Genomic DNA, 23,260 nt, shown 5'->3' on the forward strand with positions numbered 1-23,260 from the left:
TGTTTTTCTCCAAAGTGATGTACTTGGACCTGGTCGATAGTTGGATGCCAAACTGTTGGTTAATGGTGTTTCCCAAAGGAAGAGTGTCTGGGGCTCCACGAATAGTGAGGTTACAGGTTGATCCTTCTTGGTAAATGTTCCCCTTTTCCACTGAGTGCCTGCTTGTTTTTTGTAGGAAGGCTGTTCCAGAAACGGCTGCATTATGGGACAGATAAATTTTATCCAGGCATTATTTTTTCCAAGTTCTTTCTACAGTTATTTTGCATTTTAATGGTGAGCGTGGATCCTTACTGTGTGGAATGAGACCCACTGATTCAACTTTCCTTTTCCAGTACTAGCTGTGTCTTCAGATGTACTAACATTTTAGCGTAATTCAGTTCCTCTTGTCCAGTTCGCAAATACTGTTGTGAGGAGACAAATATTGGGAAAATAGGTGCAGTAGAAATATTTGGAGCAAATGGAAAAAATTGCAGCAAATAATTTCAGTAGTATGGCTGTAATCCTGCCATTTTTCTAGTGTGCGCCACTGAATGGGTACAGGTGCAAAGGTTTAGATTCTGCATTTCAGTTGTTTAACCGTACCTTCTTCAGCCTTTAAATGTCTAATCTCAGTCAGTGATGGTGGAGTAATTGATTTAAACTGTGTTCCGTATGAACTGAAGTATTTAAGGAAAAGCTCCTGCTGCTTTGGTCAATGAGCCTGATACCTCCGGTTCTCCAGGGAGTGGAGAATCTCACCTTTTATATTTCAGAGCCTGTTTGCTTTTGCTGTCCGTGTACTATTCATTCAACCATGACAGCTACAAGGATCCGTGGTGGGGACTGTGCTTTTGGACAAATGGGATAAGGCTCGTAATATTCTGCACGTCATATTACAAAAAAATGTTTTACTTTACATATATCGCCATTAGCAATTCATTTTCCTCCTGTGGTAGAAATCTCGGGCATCAGCTTAGAGAAGAATGGCTTAGAGGAAAGCGAATGCAGGAGATCCCCATTGTCTGTCTGAGGGAGGTTCTTCATTGCTGCTTTGTTCTAGAGTCCTGTCTCTGAGCCTTTCATAACCCCTTGCTGGCAGGATTGGGCTGTTGCTCTGCTGTGGTGATTAGCGCCAATCTGTGTTTCTATGACCCAGTGAAATCATCCTGTAGCGCCACATTTTTGGCACGTGTGAACCAGCCTTTCCTGCCTCATCAGCTGTCACTCGTGTAGGTTGAGTGGGAGGTTCTTGCCACTCAGCTTGTGCTGGATAAAATGGTACGGTAAAAACTCTTGTTTTGGTTTGTCATATGTTCAGCTTCAGCTGAGAAGTTTTGTCTACCAAACCTGTGCTGTCTTCAGTGGTGTGTGTTAGTAAAGGTGAAGGTGGATCTGTACTGTGTAAAATGAGATCCACTGATTCTACATGATGGGGTGGGGAAAGGGTGTTGATACTTGGTGTTGGAGATTTTTCCTCCTGATTGATTTTCCTGAAGTGATATACTTAGCCCTGGTTAACGGCTGAACAAAAACCCGTTGGTTAATGCTGTTTTGATGTTGGCCTCCCCAAGGACAGGTGCCTGTGGCTCCATGAGTGGGGAAGTTATAGTTTTTCATTTTTTGTTCACTCTTTTTTTACTGTTCCTGATCTGTCTTTTTCTACAGAGCTGTAGAATGGGATCTCAAAATAGGAAAAAATATGAGTTTTGCATATCAGAGCATGTTTGCTTTTTGTATCCCCTTTTCCCGAAGGGTTGTACTTTGTTTAATGTGAAGAGTTTGCTTTGTGCTGTAGTTTTGCTTTGGGGTTTGGGTTTTTTTTTGGTAACAGCCTCTCCGCAAAGAGTGTGCTTGTCCATTGCTGCATGCTGCTGAATTACTGCAGAGTCTAAGGTTATAACCAAAAATTGCAAAGTGTTTGGGAAGTTGGAGAAGGGGGAGAAACAGAGGGTGATGGAGGGCAGGCTCCAATGTGCAGGTGAAAAGTAACAAAGTCAAGAGTGAAGGGTCATCCCTGTGTTGCGGGGTGCTGGGGCTCACCATTCCCACTGCTCCTCTCAGATGTAATGAGCTCTGCTGATGCTGGACATCAATGTTTTGCATTTGTTGATTGCGGCCTCAATTTTGGGTTCATCAGCCTTGGTTCATCTTCAACTGCAGCATTTTATCTATGGAATGTGCATTCTCTAAAACAGTGTGAGTTATTAACAGTGAACATGGATCCTTACTGCAGAGAATGAGATCTGCTGATTCTCCATGACAGGGTTGTGACATGGGGTTGATGCTCGATGTTTGGGATTTTTCTTTCCTGATTTTTTATTAAAGCGATGCACTTGAGTCCTTCTCAGCAGAGAGCCCTGGGGAAGCGGAGCCCAAGCAGCAGCGCTCCCCTGGGAGAGCCATCTGCCATCCTCTTTCCTCCAATGTCTTCCACAGGTGTGCAGATGGGCAGTGCTGGTCCATGTCTTCATGAAGGAAGGAACGGGGCATCCCCTTCCACTCAGAGCAGGCAGGTAGCGATGGCACTTCTGGGTTCTCCAGTGGACACAGTTCCAGGCTCAACTGAGAGGCTTTGACTACGATTCTTGTTTGAGCTAGGAATGTCGAAGGCAGTAAATTAAGGTTTCTGCATGATGGAATTGGGAAAATGTGTTGGATGCTTGTTGTTGGAGATCTTTCCTTCCTCATAACTTTTTTCCCCAAACTGATATATTTGCATCTGGTTGACAGCTGGATGCCAAACTGTTGGTTAATGCTGTTTCCCAAAGGAAAGGTGCATGTGGATCCATAACGGGAGAAGTTACATTTATGGTCGCTTTTTGCACTACTTGCTGTGTCTGCCTGTTTTGCCAGGAGAGGCTATACGCATCCTGAGAACATGTCTAAAGCAACAGAGAGATACGCAAAATGGCAGCAAGTAGGCACTTGAATAAAGTCCTTTTGCACATGTAAAACAGTTCTGCATCGTTCATGGTGTGCAGCTGTACTTGTCTTCTCATGACTTCCTAGAATATTTTCTCGAAAAGTTGTCCTACCAACATGAAGACTCAAGAATTAGATGAATACTTTATGAACAAGTTGCAAGGAAGGTCTTTTAGGGAGAAATCCCTGAGCCCATGGCAGGTGTCTGAGCAACCCCACCTACCTGGGAGCCAGACAGGCTTAGGGAGGTTTTATTCTCCATTTCAATTAGTTGACCCCACCTCCTTCAGCCTTTAAATGTCTCATCTCAGTCAGTGGTGGTATAGTAGTTCATTTAGACTGTGTTCCCTATGAACCGAGCTGTTTAAAGCAAAGTTCCTGCTACTTTGGTCAATGAGCCTGAAACCTCTGTTTCTCCGTCGGGGTGTGTGTGAATCTTATGGTCTCTGTTTCAGAGCTTGTTTGCTTTTGTTATCCATGTCTCAGTCATTCAAGCATGACTGCTACAAAGCTCCGTGGTGGGGACTGTGCTTTTGTCCTCATCAGCTGTCACTCACGTAGGCTGAGTGGGAGGTTTTTGCCATTCAGCTCCTGCTTTCATAAAATGGTACAGTACTGTTGTGGTTTAGCCCCAGCTGGCAACTAAGCACCACACAGCTGCTTGCTCACTCCCCCCTCCCTGAGCGGTATAGAGGAGAGAACTGGGGAAAAACTCGTGGGTTGAGATAAATCAGTTTAATAGGACAGCAAGGGAGAAAGAAACAACAATGATAACAAAAATAATGATACTGACAAAGGAATGTACAAGAACAAGTGATGCCAAATACAGCAATTGCTCACCACCCGGTGGTCAATAGCCCATCCCCAAGCAGATATTTCCACCCCCTGGCTAACTCCAGTTTATGTACCGGGCATGACGATGTATGGTAGGGAATATCTCTTTGGGTTTGAGCCTCGGTCAGCTCCTGGCTGTGTCCCCTCCTGGCTTCCTGTGCACCCCCAGCCTTCTTGTTAGCAGGCCAGCATGAGAAGCTGGACTGTCCTTGACTACTTAGCAACGACTCAAAACATCAGCACCTTATCAGCATTTTCTCATCCCAAATCCAAAACATATCCTCAGCTAGCTTCTGCGAAGAAAACCAGCTCTATCCTGGCTGAAACCAAGACAAGTACAGGTGTGGTGAACCTCTTGTTTTGGTGCGTCATGGTTCCCTGTGGTGGGTCTTCCCCAGGTGGTGCAGATGGGCAGTGCTGGCCCATGTCTCCACGAAGGAAGGAACAGGGCATCCCTTTCCACTCAGAGCAGGCAGGTAGCAGCAGCATTTCTGGTTTCACTGGTGATGCCAGGTTCAGGCTCAGCTGAGAGGCTTTGACTATAACTCTTCCATGGGTTAGTAACAGTGAAGACGGTACGTTAAAACTTCTGCATGACTGAGTGGGAAAAATGTGGTGGACACTTGGTGATGGAGAATTTTCCTTCCTGATAATGTTTTTCCCCAAAGTGATGTACTTGCACCTGGTTGATAGCTGGATGCCAAACTGTTGGTTAATGCTGTTTCCCAAAGGAAGGGTGTCTGAGGCTCCATGAATAGTGAGGTTACAGGTTGATCCTTCCTAGTGAATGTTCCCCTCTTCCACCAAGTGCCTACTTGTCTTTTGCAGGGAGGCTGCTGCAGAAATGGCAGCGTTAATGGGACAGATAAATTTTATCCAGGCATGATTTTTTCCAAGTTCTTTGTACAGTTATTTCCCACTTTAATGGTGAACGTGGAGCCTTTCTATGTTTCTACATAGAATGAGACCCGCTGATTCAACTTTCCTTTTCCAGTATTAGCTGAGTCTTCAGATGTACTAAAATTTCAATGCAATCCAATTCCTCTCGTCCAGTTCACAAATACTGTTGAAAAGAGATGAATATCGGGAAAATAGGCTCAGTAGAAATATTTGCAGCAAATGGACATATTTGCAGCAAATGAGTCATATGGCTGCAATCCTGCCATTTTTCTAGTGTGGGCCACCAAATGGGTACAGGCACAAAGGTTTAGATTCTGCATTTCAGTTGTTTGACTGCACCTGCTTCAGCCTTTAACTGTCTAATCTCAGTCAGTGGTGGTGGAGTAGTTCATTTAAACTGTGTTCCGTATGAACTGAAGTATTTAAAGCAAGCTTTCTGCTGCTTTGGTCAATGAGCCTGATACCTTCGGTTCTCCAGGGAGTGGAGAATCTCACCTTTTATATTTCAGAGCCTGTTTGCTTTTGCTGTCCGTGTACCAGCTATTCAAACATGAATAGGCTGAGTGGGAGGTTCTTGCTGTTCAGCTTGTGCTGGACAAAATGGTACAGGTGTGGTGAACCTCTTGGTTTGGTTCATCACACATTCAGCTTCAGCTGAGTTTTGTCTGCCAAAATTGTGCTGTGTGTTAGTAATGGTGAAGGGGGATACGTACCATGCAAATTGAGATCTACTGATTGTACACGACAGGGTCGGAAAATGGGGTTGATGCTTAGTATGGTAGATTTTTCCGTCTTGATCAATTTTCCCGGTGATGTACCTGAACCTGGCTGATGGCTGAACAAAACCCCATTGGTTAATGCTGTTTCGCTATTGGCCTCCCTAAGGAAATGTGCATCTGGCTCCAAGAATGGAGAAGGTACAGATTGTTCCCCTGCTTCTGCCGTGTGCCCTCCCATCTTTTTGGTGGGAGGCTACTGTAGAACTGGTAGCACTAGTGAGGCTGACCAGTTTCTCCAAGGCATTATTTCTCTGAGTTCTTTGTGCAGTTGTTTCTCTTTTTTTGTTCCCTCTTTTTGTACTGTTCCTGACCTGTCTTTTTCCACACAGGTTAAGCCATGGAATGTGTTTTGAAAAAAAAAAATCAGCAGTCAAGTTTTGTATTTCTAAGCGTGTTTGCTTTTTGTATCCCCTTTTCCCAAAGTTTTGTATTTCACGTGAAGAGTTTGGGGTGGTGTTTTTGGTAATGACCTCCCCAACAGAGAGAGCACATCCATTGCTGCCTGCTGCTGAGTTGCTGCAGTGATGGTTGGAGCAGGGGGAGAAGTGGAGGCTGACTGAGATCAGGCTCCGATGTGCAGGTGAAAAGCAACAACATCAAGAGTGAAGGGCTGTGCCTGTGTTGTGGGGTGCTGGGACTGACCATTCCCACCGTTGCTCTTAGAACGAGCTCTGCTGATGCTGGATGTTGATGTGTCACGATTGTTCATTCTGGAGGCAATTCTTTGTTCAGCTTCAGATGAAGAATTTTTTCTATGAAGTGTGCGTTCTCTAAAACGGTATGAGTTTTTAACGGTGAACGTGGATACTTACTGTGTAGAATGAGATCTGCTGAGTTTACATGACAGGGTTGGGAAATGTGGTTGATGCTTCATGTATGGGATTTTTCCTTCCTGATCACTTTTTCCCAAAGCAATGTATTTTGGAGCTGGTTGACACCTGAACAAAAATGTGTTGATTAATGCTGTTTTGGTGTTGGCCTCCCAAACGAAAGTATGTGTGACATCATGAATGGAGAAGTTACAGATTGTTCCTCCACCTCTGCGGTGTGCATCTCTTGGTGGAAGGCTGCTGCAGAACTGGTAGCACAAGTGTCAGCATTAGTGGGAATAGTTAATTTTGTCCGAACATGATCTCTTTATTTTCTTTGTGCACTTGTTGCTCCTTTTTTGTTCCATCCTGGGTGACAATTCCCTCTTGTTTGCTGTTCCTCATCTGTCTTTCCTACAGATAGATGTAGAACGGGATCCAAAAAAAGAAAATCTGCTTTTTCTATCCCTGTTTTCTGCAAACTTGTACTTTGTCCTGCTTGATAGCATTTAAGGCTAAGGGTGTGCTCGCTGTTCTGAGAGACCCTTGAACAGAAAGTGCATCTGCATCACTCCCTGCTGCAGAGTTACTCAGGAATGGAGCACTAGGGCCTAAGGGTAAGCACTTAGTGTAGTGTACGGCTCTCAAAAAAAATTCCGTTCAAGGTGGCTGTTGGAGAAGGGGGAGAAATGGAGACTGATTGAGATCAGGCTCTGAAGTGCAGGTGGAAAGTAACAGAGTCAAGAGTAAAGGACAGTCCCTGAGGAGGACTCCTTTTGCGGGCAGAACTTCATTGCTGCCTTGTGCAATTAGTCGGGGTTTGGGAAAGTAATGTGGCTGGTGGTGATCCAGGATGAGGCTCTTGTAGTCTGAAGAAAGGGTAAAGGAAACGATGTTAAAGTGCGACTGCTACCAAAGCTGTGCAGGTCGGGACAGAGATTCTACTCGTGGACTAACGGAATAGAACGCATAATATTCTATGTGTCACATTCAGAGAACTTTCTATCTGTATTAGCATTACAAAGACATTTTCCCCACGCAGAAGAAATACCATGCCTAAGGGAGGCCTCTGCCTTCCTCCTTTTGATCACATTGATGGAAAGGAAGGATCATGAAAGGAAGATCATTTTGTATGGTGAAAGAAAAGCATGAGTTAGAGAAAAGCCAATGCAGGAGATCACCAGTCTCCATTTGAGGGAGGATCTTCATTTCTACTTTCTGCTGTCGGTCGGGATGTGGGGAAGTAATGTGGCAATATTGATTTGCAGAATGCAGTTCTCATCATATTCAGAGAACTTTCTATCTGGATTATATCAGCATTACAAAGACATTTTGCCGGCACACGCCCACGGGAGGCCTCTGACTTCCTCCCGGTCCTGATCGCCTGGAGAATGAACGAAGAGCTGGGCTGGGGAAACGCCGAGGCGGGAGATCCGCGCCGGGCGGGAACGGCTGCCTCCGTGTCGACGGTGCCGTCCCCGCGAGCTGCCCGTGGAAAAGGCAGGGCGGGCAGCGCTGGGCAGCGCTCGGTGCCTGCAGTGCCGGGAGGAGGCTGCGGGCGCCGCTGTTGACCGAGGAGGAGCGAGAGGAAGGCCGGAGCGCTGCAGGCAGCCCCGCCCGCTGCGGCCCGGCTCGCTCGCTCGCTCGCTCGCTGGCTCGGCGGGCGGGCGCTCTGCGAGCGTCCCCGCGGTGCGGAGCCGCGCTGCAGCGAGGCGGAGGGGCCGGCGGCCGCGCCCGGGAGCGGGAGCCGAAGCGGGAGTCGGCCGGGCGGGCAGCTGCCGGCGGTGGTGCGGGGCCGGCGTGTCCGCGGCGGCGATGTGCGCGGCGGGGAGGCGCTGGGGCCGGCGGGAGCGAGCCCTGCTGTGGTGCGTGCTGCTGGCGGCGTGGGAGGCGGCGTGGGGGCAGCTGCGCTACTCGGTTCCCGAGGAGATGCCGAAGGGCTCGTTCGTGGGCGACGTGGCCAAGGACCTGGAGCTGGAGCTGCCGGCGGTCCGCGACCGCGGCGTCCGCGTCGTTTCCGAAGGTAGGACGCAGTATTTCGCCCTGCACGGCAAGACGGGACACTTAGTGACGGTGGAGAGGATAGACAGAGAGCAGCTGTGCCGGCTGGTGGAGAAATGCGTGCTGCGCTGTGAGGTGATAGTGGAGGGGGAAATGCAGGTCTACGAAATCGAAGTGGAGATCAAAGACATTAACGACAACGCGCCCGGCTTCCAAGAGGCAGAAACGGAGCTGACAATGAGCGAGACGACAGCCCCGGGGTGGCGGTTTCCCCTGGCCGAGGCTAACGACCCGGACTCGGGGCCGAATTCGCTGCAGAGCTACGAGCTGAGCGGCGACGAGCACTTCTCGCTGGCCGTGCAGGCGGGCCCCGGCGGGGATCAGCGCCCCGAGCTGGTGCTGGCGAAGGCGCTGGACCGGGAGGCGGCGGCGTTTCACGAGCTGGTGCTGCGAGCGAGCGACGGCGGAGAGCCGGCGCGGACGGGCACGGCGCGGATCCGCGTGGCGGTGCTGGACGCGAACGACAACGCGCCCGTGTTCGGCCAGGCGGAGTACACGCTGCGTGTGCCCGAGGACGTGCCCGTGGGCTCCGCCCTCCTCACCGTCACGGCCACCGACGCCGACGAGGGGATGAACGGGAACGTCAAATACTCCTGGAAGAAGACGAAGGACGCGGCATTCCATATATTCGATCTGGATGCCGAGACGGGAGCGATCGCGCTGGTGCGGAGCCTGGACTTCGAGGAAGGCGACTCATACGAACTGGAGGTGCAGGGACTTGACGGCGGCGGCCTTTTCGACACGGCGAAAGTCGCGATCACGGTGACAGACGTCAACGACAACGCGCCCGAGATTTCGGTGCGGTCGGCGCTGAGCGCGATCTCGGAGGACGCCCCGCCGGGGACGGTGGTGGCCCTGCTGCACGTGCAGGACCGGGACTCGGGGGCGAACGGCGAGGTGCGGTGCTCCCTGGACGGCGGCGTCCCGTTCCGGCTGCAGAGCTCGCAGGGCAGCTACTACCGCGTGGTGACGGCGAGCGAGCTGGACCGGGAGGAGGTGGCGGAGTACAACGTGACGGTGCGGGCGGCGGACGGCGGGTCGCCGGCGCTGCGCAGCAGCGCGGTGCTGGCGCTGCGCGTGCTGGACGTGAACGACAACGCGCCGGTGTTCGCGGAGGCGCGCTACAGCGCCCGGCTGCCCGAGAACAACGCGGCGGGCGCGCTGGTGCTGACGGTGCGGGCGGCCGACGCGGACTGGGGGCAGAACGCGCACGTGCGGTACCGGCTGTCGGAGGGGCGGGTGCGGGGCGCGCCGCTCTCGTCCTACGTGTCGGTGCAGGCGGAGACGGGCGCGCTGTACGCGCTGCGCTCCTTCGACTACGAGGAGGTGCGCGAGCTGGGGCTGTGGGTGCGGGCGGAGGACGGCGGCGCGCCGGCGCTGAGCAGCAACGTGTCGGTGCGGCTCGTGATCGTGGACGAGAACGACAACGCGCCGCAGGTGCTGTACCCGCCGCCGGCCTCGGGGACGGGCGCGGGCGCGGTCTGGGCGGGCGTGGAGCTGGCGCCGCGCTCGGCGGAGCCCGGGGCGCTGGTGGCCAAGGTGGTGGCGGTGGACGCGGACGCGGGGCAGAACGCGTGGCTGTCGTACGAGCTGGCCAAGGCGACGGAGCCGGGGCTGTTCCGCGTGGGGCTGCACAGCGGCGAGGTGCGCACGGCGCGCTTCCCGCTGGCCCGCGACGCGGCGCGGCAGAGCCTGGTGGTGGTGGTGAAGGACCACGGGCGGCCGGCGCTGTCGGCCACGGCCACGCTGACGGTGGTGCTGGCCGAGAGCGTGGCCGAGCTGCTGTCGGAGCTGGGCAGCGCGGCGGCGGCGGCGCCGGGCGAGCCGGCCGGCAGCCTGACGCGCTGGCTGGTGGTGGCCGTGGCGGCCGTGTCCTGCCTCTTCCTCGCCTTCCTGCTGCTGCTGCTGGCGCTGCGCCTGCGGCGCTGGCGCCGCTCGCAGCTGCTGGCGGCGGGCAGCGGCGCCTTGCGCGGCGTGCCGGCCTCGCACTTCGTGGGCATCGACGGCGTCCGCGCCTTCCTGCACTCCTACTCGCACGAGGTGTCGCTCACCGCCGACTCGCGCAAGAGCCAGCTCCGCTTGTCGGGCGCCAGCTGCTGCGACACCCTCCCGGCCCGGCCGCCGCCCGACGAGCCCGCGCCGCTGCTCGGGGAGGAGCCTGCCGGCGCCCCCCGCGCGGACCCCGCCGCTGCCCCGGTGAGTTCCTCCGGCGAGACCCTCCCGCCTTGCCTCTCCTGCCTCTCGGGACGCTTGACCCTTCCGCTGCCTTTCCTCTGCGCATGCCGGTAGGGCGAGGCACAGCTTCCTGCGCAGAGACCCCGTGTGCGCGGGCCTCCGGCGTATTTGGGTACTTGCTGGGTTTCGGGTATTGGCTGTTGCTCGTTTCCGGCATTTGCTGGGTTTTTCCTCAGCCTTATGGCGGGTGTGGCAGGCAGGAGAGCTGAGGCTATCTTAGAGTTCGTTGCTGTCTGTGGTGGTGGGAGGAGAGTTGAACTAGATGTACTCGCAGTAGAAGCGGTGCAATTGCATGTTTAACATTTCTGAGCTTTAAAAGGTGACAGAACAATGCACCTCTCCTTCCTGGTAAATGTACATGGCCTGATTGTGGGGATATCATTACAGATATTTTGTCTGGGCAGCTCGTCTTTTGGTGACATGGTCTTGTAAACTATGAGGGTCAATGCACACAGTGTAAGTTGTGAGGGGTCGGAAAGGAGAGTCGTGGGAGCTGTGCATGTGAGGCTGCTGAATAACCCGAGAGATGCAGTTTGCTCTTTTCCCTCTTCTGTGTCCACCTGCTGTATCATGCACCGTGAGTTTTTTCTTCCCAAAGAGGTTTGGCTAGAAGCCATGTTATTGCCGCTGTGTTGGGAGCCCTGGGAGATTCTTCCTGTGTGTTTGCAGGTTGTTGTCACTGCATAACTAACAGCTTAATTATGTATTTATGAGAAATGACAGGGTGGGAGTTTGGGAGGAGCCAACCAAGGTTATGTAGAATGCCATTCTCATGAAGAGTGTGCTATGATCCCTTCCATTCTGCATGTGTTAACTGCTTCTGTTGATCCTTATGATGAGCTTAAGGTGGGCATTTTTCTCTGATAGTGTGGAAGATCACATCTGTTAGGTTTATCCACAGTCCTGTAGGTGCCTTTCATCTTCACAGTTGGAAAGAGAAAGCATTTTGTAAATGTGTTTCCTTAAAATATCACTGAAAGAAATGCTTCAGCTTGCCACATACACATGGCGAGAAGTCCAATATCAAATATTACTTAATTGAGCTGCATATTGCTTATGGCCTTCAGAACCTTTCATGTTTCTTCAAATTCTATGGCACGAGCAGAAAAATCCCTTTGCAGGCATCACTGTTGCAGTACTGGGACTGTGAGAGGTTGTGCGCATAACATTTCTGTCAGTGGTGCCTGTCCATATGCCTGCAGAGGCAGCTTTCCTGTTGTGTGGAATTGGGGCAGGGTGACGAGTTCTGCCTGTACAGAGACAGGGCAGGTGAAAATGTTTGCTGTGGTATGATTTGAAAGGACTAAAAGGTGGGTTTAAAGTGTCAGTTTGTCCTAGTTGCTATATGAGGCCCACAGTTGTGGTTCCATGCATTTTCCCAATTTTACTGTCCAAATAAATTACTTGATGAACTGTGGCTATCGTCTTTGGTGTTAATTGCTGTGTGATCCTCCCGTGTCCTTTTTTCCAACTAGATACTCCTCTTGTGGATCTACTATGGCTGACCTAGTCTGAAACGTGAAGCTATGATTCCTTCACTTCCATCTGTTTCCCATCCTTGCCTTGTTTGTTGTCCAGGTTTAAAGCTGGGCCTCACTGTGGCTGGTAACCCTTAAATCATTGAAAGGTCTCTTAGAATTGTTGGGCTGGGGAAGCAGTTTCCATCTGTACCTTGAAGGTGTTCAGCTGCCAAGATGAAGACTTTGACAGACCTCTCTTTCCCTAAAAGGTCACTAAGTGAAACGTTCTTTCACCTGTGGCTAAGACATAGCCAAAATGTTGGATATTGTCTGTGTTGCAACTAAAGGCTGTGAATGCAGAGCAAGGGAGGAGAGAGGCTGTCTTCAAACAAGGAAAATAGGCAGGTCAGCGTGGTTTTTGCTGAGCAATGGTTTGATTTCATGCCTGGTGCCAAGGCCTGTGCCATTCATGCTGTGATGCTGGTTTCCCTGTCCTGAAAGGCGATGAGAGTCCTCCAAGCATAAAGTATTTGCACAAGAGATGTGCACGTAGAATGATGATGATTGGGTAGAAAGGCTCATAATTCTTGTGTGAAACCTCCTTTATGCATCTATATTTCACTGCAACATTGTGATGTAGAGTTTCTTCCCAGATGTAATTAGATTTTCTTTCAGGCCTTTGTTTCCTGGGAGGCTGTGGTTCATTTTCCCTGTGTCTGGATATTTCTTTTGTATTTGAGACTGTGAGTATTGTTTTGCAGCAAATACTTGCTTCCCCCTGAGGCAAGCCCTCAGCTACCTGAAGATATCGTAAGACTGCCTGGTTTGAGAAAGAGGCCTGTACTAAGTTGTTTACGCTTATGGCTTCATAGTTGCATGCAGATAAGCAGGACACACAGTAGGAAACATTGCTGAGAGCTGATGACTATTTCTGTAGTCCAGAGGCAGACTTTAGGGTCACACTTGTGCTTGAGACCTCAGTGACTTGCAGGTGCTCGGGGGGATGAATTACAACACCCACAGTGAAGACCAAGAAGACTTCCAGGTAAGTTTCTCTGACAACACTTCATCTTTTAATGGTTCCTTGCCTTCCTTGTATGATTTGTTTCTCTTCCTGCTTTCCTGTGTATGTAGGTATAGTGCTAAGAAGTGGCATATCTTTGTTTAGCCCTGTGTTGTGTGTTAGTGCCTCTTGCAGTTTCTGTTGGACGATTGCTGTTCTTTTAGCTCAGACATGCTGTTCTTTTAGCTCACCAGTTCATGTGCTGGTGAGAAGACTTGGGGAAGCTCTTTTGGCATGGGGGCCATAGAAGAGCAGATGGTCATTTCCCTGCTCGTCATCATTACGCCATTAGACACAGGGTTGTGGTAACATCTACTTTCAGTACCTTCTGCTCAAAGTGTTTGGCCTAAGAAATATCATTCCACCTGATCCGTCCATTCCTATATGTTTCTACTTCTTGCCTTGCTTCTTGTCATGAGCTACACCTTGACCTCAGGGTGTCCAATCAAATGGGGAAGGTCACATCTGTTCCATCTGTCTGCATGCAGGGGCAGGTCCCATACACAAGTTTGATGTTACACAGCTGTGAAGAGGAAGCTGTCCATACATATACATGTGCTTCTGGAGGCACACTTGTCTGCAACCTAAGCAATCAAACCCGTCTGTTTCTGCTGCAGTCCTCAAAGTCAGAGTGGCAAGCCAGCCCAGGCAAGGTTTCCATGAACAGACTAGGGCTCAGTGGGAGAACGTGTGTAATGTGTCATCCGCATGGTCCTCCAAAACATGCTGGCCCCTGAATTGGAGAGATATGGGTTTGACAGGTGGACTGCTAGATAGTTGAGGAACTGGCTGGCCAGCCACATCCAAAGAGTTATGGTCAATGGCTCAATTGGAAACCAGTAACGTGGCGTGTCCCTCCAGGGTGTGTACTGGGACCAGTACTATTTAGTACCTTCAGAGACAGCGGGATTGAGTGCACCCTCAGCAAATCTGCAGAAGACTCCAATCTGAGTGGTGCCATTGATTCACTAGAGGGAAGGGATGCCATCCAGAAGGAAGCTGACAGGTCCAAGAAGTAGGCCCTTGCTAACCTAATCAAGTTCAACAAGGCCAAGTGCAAGGTCTTGCACCTGGGTGGGAGCAATCCCCAATTTCAAGACAGACTGGGGCATGACTGGATTGAGAGCAGCCCTGCGGAGAAGGGTGTGGGGATAATAGTGGGTGACAAACGGAACATGAGCTGGCAATGTGCACTTGCTGCCCAGAAAGCCAATTGTATCATGGGCTGCGTGACAGGTAGCATGGCCAGCAGGTCGAGGGAGGGGATTCTCTGGGTTTGAGGAGACCCCACCTGGAGCACTGGAATAAGACATGGACTTCTTAGAGCTGTCCAGAAGAGAGCCAGAAAAAGTGTCAAAGGGCTGGAAGACCTCTGCTCTGAAGAAAGTCTAAGATGGTTGAGATTCCTCTCCCTGGAGAAGAGAAGGCTCTGGGGAGATCTTACTGTACTTTTTCAGTATATACATGGCACCTGTAAGAAAGACTTGTTATCAGGGTCTGTCATGACAGGATAAGGGGCAATGGTTGTAAACTGAAAGAGGATATGTTTAGGTTGGACATAAGGAAGAAATGGTCAATGATGAGGGTGGTGAGAAAATGGAACAGGTTACCTGGAGAAGTTGTGGATGTGCTGTCACTGGAAGTGCTCAAGGTGAGGTTAGACGGGGCTTTGAGCAACCTGACCTAGTGAAGGATATCCGTGCCCATAGCAGAGGTGCAGACCAGATGATCTTTAAAAATCTCTTCCAACTCAAACCATTCTGTGTTTCTATGAAAGACTAAACGGAGCTTTGCATTTTCCCATTGTCAGCCCCCCAAGTATGGAGTTGCAAACAAGGAACTTCTGTCAATCAGAAACAACTGGTAAAGGTTATTCTGCTATCTCAGCACAGAGCTGTAGACATTACCATAGGGGTGCTATATTTGTCCGTGTAACTGTGCTTCTCCCTGCAAGAAAAATCAAATATCAGAGACTTACATACGCAAAAGGAAGAAATGCATGAAAGCCTTTGCAGGTCTGGCATGTCGGGACTGAGATGACTTTTCCTTCATTCTGGTTCCGGTTAGTCATTGATTGCTCCAACATCGCGAATGTTTCCTTCTTGTTATTTGTCCCATGTAAGGAGAGTAGAAACCAAAATACGTGATAGAGCGCTCAGCACCGTTCAGAAGCCCGGTGCCCTGGGAGCTCGGCCATGGGCGGCTGCGGTGGCGTCGCGGCGCCTCCGGGTGCCGCTGTTGGCCGAGGCGGAGCGGCGCTGGAGCCGCAGGCGGAGCCGCCGCAGCGTCCTTCCCCCGCAGGCTGCTGGCTCGCACGGCGCCGGCCAGAGCGGCAGCGGCACGGGCAGCAGCGGCGAGAGGCGGCGCGGCGCGGGGAGCAGCGGCGTCCGAGCCGGCGCCGAGATCGCTGCCCTCCGGCGGCCCCTGCGCTCGCTGCGGAGAGCGGCTGGAAGGGAGGGGGGGCAGCGGCAGGAGGGAGGAGCGCGGCGGGCGCTGCCGAGAATGGCGGGCAGGCAGGGGCAGGGGCAGAGCCGCCGGCGAGCAGGCGGGCGAGCGCTGCTGCCCGCTTTGCTGCTGTGCTTGTGGTGCCGGGCGGCGGCGGAGCGGATCCGCTACGCCATCGCCGAGGAGCTGGGCAGAGGCTCGCTGGTGGGGCCGCTGGCGCGGGACCTGGGGCTGAGCCCGGCGGAGCTGCCGGCACGCAAGCTGCGGCTCAGCGCGGAGAAGCAATACTTCGGCGTGAGCGGGGAGAGCGGGAACCTGTACGTGAGCGAGAGGCTGGACCGGGAGGAGATGTGCGGCGAGTCGGCGTCCTGCTCCGTCAGCTTCGAGGCGCTGGTGCAGAACCCGCTGAACGTCTTCCACGTCGAGGTAGTCATCCGGGACGTCAACGACAACGCGCCGCGCTTCCTGCGAGACCATTTCCAGCTGGAGGTCAACGAGTTCACCCCCCCCGGCGCCCGCTTTGCCTTGGGCATGGCGGAAGACGCGGACGTGGGCAGCAACTCGGTGCAGGGCTACGAGCTGGAGGCCAACGGCTACTTCGCGCTGGAGGTGAAGGAGAGCCAGGACGGCAGCAAGTTCGCGGAGCTGGTGCTGCGGCGAGCGCTGGACCGGGAGAGCGAGCAGAGCCTGCGGCTGGTGCTGACGGCGCTGGACGGCGGCGAGCCGCCCCGGAGCGGCACCGCCCAGATCAGCATCAACGTCACCGACGCCAACGACAACGCGCCCGTGTTCGCGCAGGACCGGTACCGCGCGAGCCTGCGGGAGGACGCGCCGCCGGGCTCGCCGGTGCTGCACGTCTCCGCCTCCGACGCCGACGCCGGCACCAACGCCCGCATCACCTACGGCTTCGGGGAAATGCCGCCCAAGGTGCTTCAGAAGTTCGCGGTGGAGGCGGAGAGCGGGGCGATCACGCTGCGGGAGGCGCTGGACTTCGAGGACACGCGCGGCTACACACTGCTGGTGGAGGCGAGGGACGGGGGCGGTCTTGTGGCGCACTGCGAGGTGGAGGTGGAGGTGCTGGACGTGAACGACAACGCGCCCGAGGTGACTTTGACGTCGGTGTCGAGCCCGGTGGCCGAGGACGCGCCGTCCGGCACGGTGGTGGCCCTGGTGAAAGTGCGGGACCGGGACTCCGGGGAGAACGGTCAGGTGTCGTGCGAGCTGTCGGGCGAGGCGCCGCTGTCGATCGTGGCGTCGTCGGGCGGCTCGTACAAGGTGGTGACGACGAGCGCGCTGGACCGGGAGCAGGCGCCCGAGCACCGGGTGGCGGTGGTGGCCAGGGACCGGGGCAGCCCGGCGCTGTCGAGCCGCACGGCGCTGGTGCTGGAGGTGTCGGACGTGAACGACAACGCGCCGGTGTTCGAGGAGGCCGCCTACAGCGCCTACGTGGCGGAGAACAACGCGGCGGGCGCGCCGGTGCTGCGCGTGCGCGCGCGGGACGCGGACGCGGGCGCCAACGGGAGCGTGAGCTACTGGCTGGCGGGCGGCAGCGCGGGCGCGGCGCCGTACGTGTCGGTGGAGGCGCGGAGCGGCGCGGTGTTCGCGCAGCGCTCCTTCGACTACGAGCAGTGCCGGGAGTTCGCGGTGGCGGTGCGGGCGCAGGACGGCGGGGCGCCGGCGCGGAGCTCGACGGCGACGGTGCGCGTCTTCGTGCTGGACCGCAACGACAACGCGCCGCGGGTGCTGTGGCCGGCGGCGGGCGCGGGAGCGGCGGGCGCGGGAGCGGCGGGCGCGGCCCCAGCCCCGGCCCCGTTCGAGGTGGTGCCGCGTTCGGCCGAGGCCGGGTACCTGGTGGCCAAGGTGGTGGCGGTGGACGCGGACGCGGGTCGCAACGCGTGGCTGTCGTACGAGCTGGTGCAGGCGCCGGAGCCGGCGCTGTTCCGCGTGGGGCTGCACAGCGGCGAGGTGCGGACGGCGCGGGCCGTGTCGGAGCGGGACGCGGCGAAGCAGCGGCTGGTGGCCGTGGTGAAGGACCACGGGCAGCCGGCGCTGTCGGCCACGGCCACGCTGCACGTGGTGCTGGCCGAGAGCTTGCAGGAGGCGCTGCCGGAGCTGAGCGAGCGGGCGGCGGGCGCCGAGTCGCCGGCGGAGCTGCAGTTCTACCTGGTGCTGGCGCTGGCGCTCCTCTCCGCCCTGTTCCTGCTGAGCGTGGCGCTGGCCGTGCTGGCGCGGGTGCGCCGGGCCGGGCCGCCCGCCGTCCTGCGCTGCCTGGGCGCGCAGCGCTTCTCCGTGGCCGGCGCCGCCTTCCCGGCCGACTTCTGCGAGGGCACCTTGCCCTACTCCTACAACCTGTGCGTGGCGCCGGGCCGCGCCGTCGCCGAGGGCGCTTGGCCGCCGCCGCCGCCGCCGCTGCCCAGCCTGCCCGCGGAGGAGCTTCTCGGCGGGGAGCCCTGCGGGAAGCGGAGCCCGAGCAGCAGCGCCGGCGCGGGAGAGCCGCCGCCGGACGCCGACGCACCGCAGGTCGGTTCTCCTTGAGCCCTTCTCAGCCGCCGTCCCTTTTACCCATGGTGGGTCTTCCCCTGGTGGTGCGGATGGGGAGTGCCGGCCCGTGTGTCCGCCAAGGAAGGAACGGGGCATCCCCTTCCACTCGGAGCAGGCAGGTAGCGGCAGTACTTCTGGGTTTTCCGGTTCATACAGTGTAAAATGAGATCCACTGATTCTACACGACAGGGTCATGAACTGGGGTTGATGCTTGGTGTGGGAGATTTTTCCGTCCTGACTGATTTTCCTAAAGAGAAGTACTTAGACGTGGTTGATGGAAGAACAAAACCCATTGGTTCATGCTGTTTTGCTGTTGGCCTCCCAAAAGACTGGTGCCTGTGGCTCCATGAACAGAGAATTTGGAGATTGTTCCTCCACCTCTGCTGTGTGCCCTCACATTTTGTGGTTGAAGGCTGCTACAGAACTGGTAGCACTAGGGAGGCTGACTAGTTTCTCCGAGGCATTATTTCTCTGAGTTCTTTGTGCAGTTATTGCTCAGTTTTTGTTCCATCCTGGGTGGTAGTTCCCTCTTGTTTGCCGTTCTTCATGTGTCTTTTGCACAAAGGCGTAGAATGGTATCCAAAAAAAGAAATTATTTTCTATCCCTTTTTCCCCAAACTTGTAATTTGTCCTGCTTGATAGCATTGAAGACTAAATGTGTGCTGTTACAAAGCTGTTTCCTTTTTCTATTAGACCCCTGAGCAGAGACTGCATGTGCATCACTGCCTGCTGCTGAGTTCCTTGAGAGTGGGGCAATAAGGTCTAAGACTAATCGTATAAGTGTAAGGCTATAAAAAAAATTCTTTCCAAGGTGTTGTTTGGAGAAAGGGGAGTGCAATGTGCAGGTGGAAAGTAACAGAGTCAAGGGGCAGTCCCTGAGTAGGAATCTTTTTGCCGGGGCATCTTCCTTGCTGCCTTATGCTATTGGTTGGGGTTTCAGAAATTAAGGTGGATGGTGGTGGTCCAGGATGAGGCACTTGTGATCTGCAGAAAAGGAGAGGGAAAGTAATTCAAGTGTGACTGCTACAAAATCTGTGCAGATCGTGTTGCAATACTGTGCTTTTGGATGACCGACATAAAGGTCATAATACTTTACACGTCATATTCAGAGAACATTCTGTCTGTATTATATCACCATTACAAAGACATTTCTCCGGTGTGGTGGAACTACAGTGCCCACGGGAGGCCTCCGATTCCTCCTTGTTGTGATCACCTTAAGGAAAAGGAAGAATGATGTCCCATCATGAAAGAAAAGCACGGCTTAGAGAAAAGCCAATGCAGGGGATCACCAGTCCCGCTTTCAGGGAAGATCTTCTTTGCTGCCTTGTGCTATTGATTGGGATGTGGGGAAGTAATGTGGCTGTATGACGCACTATTGATCTGCAGAAAGGGTGAGGGAAAACTCATTCAACCGCGACTGCTACAGAAGCTCTGAAAATTCTGCTTGTGGACTAATGCAATAAGACTCGTAATACTCGACACGTCGTATTCAGAGAACTTTCCATCGGGATTATATCAGCATTACAAAGACATTTTGCCGGAACAGAAGTACCACGCCCACGGGAAGCCTCTGTCTTCCTCCCGGTCCCGATCGCCTGGAGGATGAACGAAGAGCTGGGCTGGGGAAACGCCGAGGCGGGAGATCCGCGCCGGGCGGGAGATCCGCGCCAGGCGGGAACCGCTGCCTCCGTGGCGACGGTGCCGTCCCCGCGAGCTGCCCGTGGGAAAGGCAGAGCGGGCAGCGCTGGGCAGCGCTCGGTGCCTGCAGTGCCGGGAGGAGGCTGCGGGCGCCGCTGTTGACCGAGGAGGAGCGAGAGGAAGGCCGGAGCGCTGCAGGCAGCCCCGCCCGCTGCGGCCCGGCTCGCTCGCTCGCTCGCTCGCTGGCTGGCTGGGCGGGCGGGCGCTCTGCGAGCGTCCCCGCGGTGCGGAGCCGCGCTGCAGTGAGGCGGAGGGGCCGGCGGCCGCGCCCGGGAGCGGGAGCCGAAGCGGGAGTCGGCCGGGCGGGCAGCTGCCGGCGGTGGTGCGGGGCCGGCGTGTCCGCGGCGGCGATGTGCGCGGCGGGGAGGCGCTGGGGCCGGCGGGAGCGAGCCCTGCTGTGGTGCGTGCTGCTGGCGGCGTGGGAGGCGGCGTGGGGGCAGCTGCGCTACTCGGTTCCCGAGGAGATGCCGAAGGGCTCGTTCGTGGGCGACGTGGCCAAGGACTTGGGGCTGGAGCTGCCGGCGCTCCGCGACCGCGGCGTCCGCGTCGTTTCCGAAGGTAGGACGCAGTATTTCGCCCTGCACGGCAAGACGGGACACTTAGTGACGGCGGTGAGGATAGACAGAGAGCAGCTCTGCGAGAGTGTGCAGCAATGCGTGCTGCGCTGTGAGGTGATAGTGGAGGGGGAAATGCAGGTTTATGAAATCGAAGTGGAGATCACGGACATTAACGACAACGCGCCCAGCTTCAAGGAAATTGAGCTGGAGGAGAGAATGAGCGAGACGACAGCCCCTGGGTCGCGTTTTCCCCTGGCCGAGGCTCACGACCCGGACTCTGGGCCGAATTCGCTGCAGAGCTACGAGCTGAGCGGCGACGAGCACTTCTCGCTGGCCGTGCAGGCGGGCCCCGGCGGGGATCAGCGCCCCGAGCTGGTGCTGGCGAAGGCGCTGGACCGGGAGGCGGCGGCGTTTCACGAGCTGGTGCTGCGAGCGAGCGACGGCGGGGAGCCGGCGCGGACGGGCACGGCGCGGATCCGCGTGGCGGTGCTGGACGCGAACGACAACGCGCCCGCGTTCGGCCAGGCGGAGTACAGGCTGCGTGTGCCCGAGGACGTGCCCGTGGGCTCCGCCCTCCTCACCGTCACGGCCACCGACGCCGACGAGGGGATGAACGGGCACGTCAAATACTCGCTGAAGAAAATCGCAGAGAAAGCTCGGAAGATTTTCGATCTGGACGCCGAGACGGGAGTGATCGCGCTGGTGCGGAGCCTGGACTTCGAGGAAGGCGACTTGTACGAACTGGAGGTGCAGGCACGAGACGGCGGCGGCCTTTTCGACACGGCGAAAGTCGCGATCACGGTGACAGACGTCAACGACAACGCGCCCGAGATTTCGGTGCGGTCGGCGCTGAGCGCGATCTCGGAGGACGCCCCGCCGGGGACGGTGGTGGCCCTGCTGCACGTGCAGGACCGGGACTCGGGGGCGAACGGCGAGGTGCGGTGCTCCCTGGACGGCGGCGTCCCGTTCCGGCTGCAGAGCTCGCAGGGCAGCTACTACCGCGTGGTGACGGCGAGCGAGCTGGACCGGGAGGAGGTGGCGGAGTACAACGTGACGGTGCGGGCGGCGGACGGCGGGTCGCCGGCGCTGCGCAGCAGCGCGGTGCTGGCGCTGCGCGTGCTGGACGTGAACGACAACGCGCCGGTGTTCGCGGAGGCGCGCTACAGCGCCCGGCTGCCCGAGAACAACGCGGCGGGCGCGCTGGTGCTGACGGTGCGGGCGGCCGACGCGGACTGGGGGCAGAACGCGCGCGTGCGGTACCGGCTGTCGGAGGGGCGGGTGCGGGGCGCGCCGCTCTCGTCCTACGTGTCGGTGCAGGCGGAGACGGGCGCGCTGTACGCGCTGCGCTCCTTCGACTACGAGGAGGTGCGCGAGCTGGGGCTGTGGGTGCGGGCGGAGGACGGCGGCGCGCCGGCGCTGAGCAGCAACGTGTCGGTGCGGCTCGTGATCGTGGACGAGAACGACAACGCGCCGCAGGTGCTGTACCCGCCGCCGGCCTCGGGGACGGGCGCGGGCGCGGTCTGGGCGGGCGTGGAGCTGGCGCCGCGCTCGGCGGAGCCCGGGGCGCTGGTGGCCAAGGTGGTGGCGGTGGACGCGGACGCGGGGCAGAACGCGTGGCTGTCGTACGAGCTGGCCAAGGCGACGGAGCCGGGGCTGTTCCGCGTGGGGCTGCACAGCGGCGAGGTGCGCACGGCGCGCTTCCCGCTGGCCCGCGACGCGGCGCGGCAGAGCCTGGTGGTGGTGGTGAAGGACCACGGGCGGCCGGCGCTGTCGGCCACGGCCACGCTGACGGTGGTGCTGGCCGAGAGTGTGGCCGAGCTGCTGTCGGAGCTGGGCAGCGCGGCGGCGGCGGCGCCGGGCGAGCCGGCCGGCAGCCTGACGCGCTGGCTGGTGGTGGCCGTGGCGGCCGTGTCCTGCCTCTTCCTCGCCTTCCTGCTGCTGCTGCTGGCGCTGCGCCTGCGGCGCTGGCGCCGCTCGCAGCTGCTGGCGGCGGGCAGCGGCGCCTTGCGCGGCGTGCCGGCCTCGCACTTCGTGGGCATCGACGGCGTCCGCGCCTTCCTGCACTCCTACTCGCACGAGGTGTCGCTCACCGCCGACTCGCGCAAGAGCCAGCTCCGCTTGTCGGGCGCCAGCTGCTGCGACACCCTCCCGGCCCGGCCGCCGCCCGACGAGCCCGCGCCGCTGCTCGGGGAGGAGCCTGCCGGCGCCCCCCGCGCGGATCCCGCCGCTGCCCCGGTGAGTTCTTCCGGCGAGACCCTCCCGCCTTGCCTCTCCTGCCTCTCGGGACGCTTGACCCTTCCGCTGCCTTTCCTCTGCGCATGCCGGTAGGGCGAGGCACAGCTTCCTGTGCAGAGACCCCGTGTGCGCGGGCCTCCGGCGTATTTGGGTACTTGCTGGGTTTCGGGCATTGGCTGTTGCTCATTTCGGGCCTTTGCTGGGTTTTTCCTCAGCCTTATGGCGGGTGTGGCAGGCAGGAGAGCTGAAGCTATGTTAGAGTTCGTTCCTGTCTGTGGTGAGGGAAGAGGAGGTGAACTAGATGTACTCGCAGTAGAAGCGGTGGAACTGTGTGTGTATCATTTCTCAGCTTGGGTAGGTGGCAGAGGAATGCGCTTCCCCTTCCTGGTTAAGGGGCTTTTGAAGAACCCAAGAGATACGTTTTGCTCTTTTCCCTGTTTAGTGTCCACCTGCAGTATCACGCACCATGAGTTTTGTCTTCCCAAAGATGTTTGACTAGAGGCCATGTTATTGCCGCGGTATTGGGAGCCCTGGGAGGGTCTTCCCGTGTGTTTGCAGGTTGTCAACACTTCTTAACTAACACCTAATTATGTACTTATGACAAATGACAGGGTGGGAGCTTTGGGAGGAGCGAATCTGTTATTTATTCCCTGCTGTATACCTGGATTATGTTATCTTCCCTAGAGTGCCATTCTCAAGAAGAGTATACTATGATCCTTTCCCTTCTGCATGTGTTAACTGC

General features: G+C 56.3%; 3 protein-coding genes across 3 annotated transcripts; all 3 read left to right on the forward strand.

Annotated features, from left to right (window-relative positions):
• Nucleotides 1–7,624: 7,624 nt before the first annotated feature.
• Nucleotides 7,625–10,573, forward strand: LOC309410051 (protocadherin gamma-A12-like; the record flags this gene model as incomplete). Its single annotated transcript, XM_082006368.1, has 1 exon — nucleotides 7,625–10,573. Exon 1 carries the CDS (start codon nucleotides 8,039–8,041, stop codon nucleotides 10,571–10,573), a length of 2,535 nt encoding a protein of 844 aa, XP_081862494.1. The 5' UTR covers nucleotides 7,625–8,038.
• A 4,544-nt stretch (nucleotides 10,574–15,117) lies between these two features.
• On the forward strand, nucleotides 15,118–18,065 carry LOC309409826 (protocadherin gamma-B5-like). Its single transcript, XM_082006058.1, has one exon. It carries the CDS (start codon nucleotides 15,134–15,136, stop codon nucleotides 18,020–18,022), a length of 2,889 nt encoding a protein of 962 aa, XP_081862184.1. The 5' UTR covers nucleotides 15,118–15,133; the 3' UTR covers nucleotides 18,023–18,065.
• Nucleotides 18,066–19,780: 1,715 nt separating this feature from the next.
• Nucleotides 19,781–22,611, forward strand: LOC309410053 (protocadherin gamma-A12-like; the record flags this gene model as incomplete). The annotated part of the gene is made up of 1 exon (XM_082006372.1): nucleotides 19,781–22,611. Exon 1 carries the CDS (start codon nucleotides 20,077–20,079, stop codon nucleotides 22,609–22,611), a length of 2,535 nt encoding a protein of 844 aa, XP_081862498.1. The 5' UTR covers nucleotides 19,781–20,076.
• Nucleotides 22,612–23,260: the final 649 nt, after the last annotated feature.

Source organism: Phaethon aethereus (assembly GCF_964289735.1).
Source record: "Phaethon aethereus genome assembly, chromosome: 14".
Classification (NCBI taxonomy): domain Eukaryota; kingdom Metazoa; phylum Chordata; class Aves; order Phaethontiformes; family Phaethontidae; genus Phaethon; species Phaethon aethereus.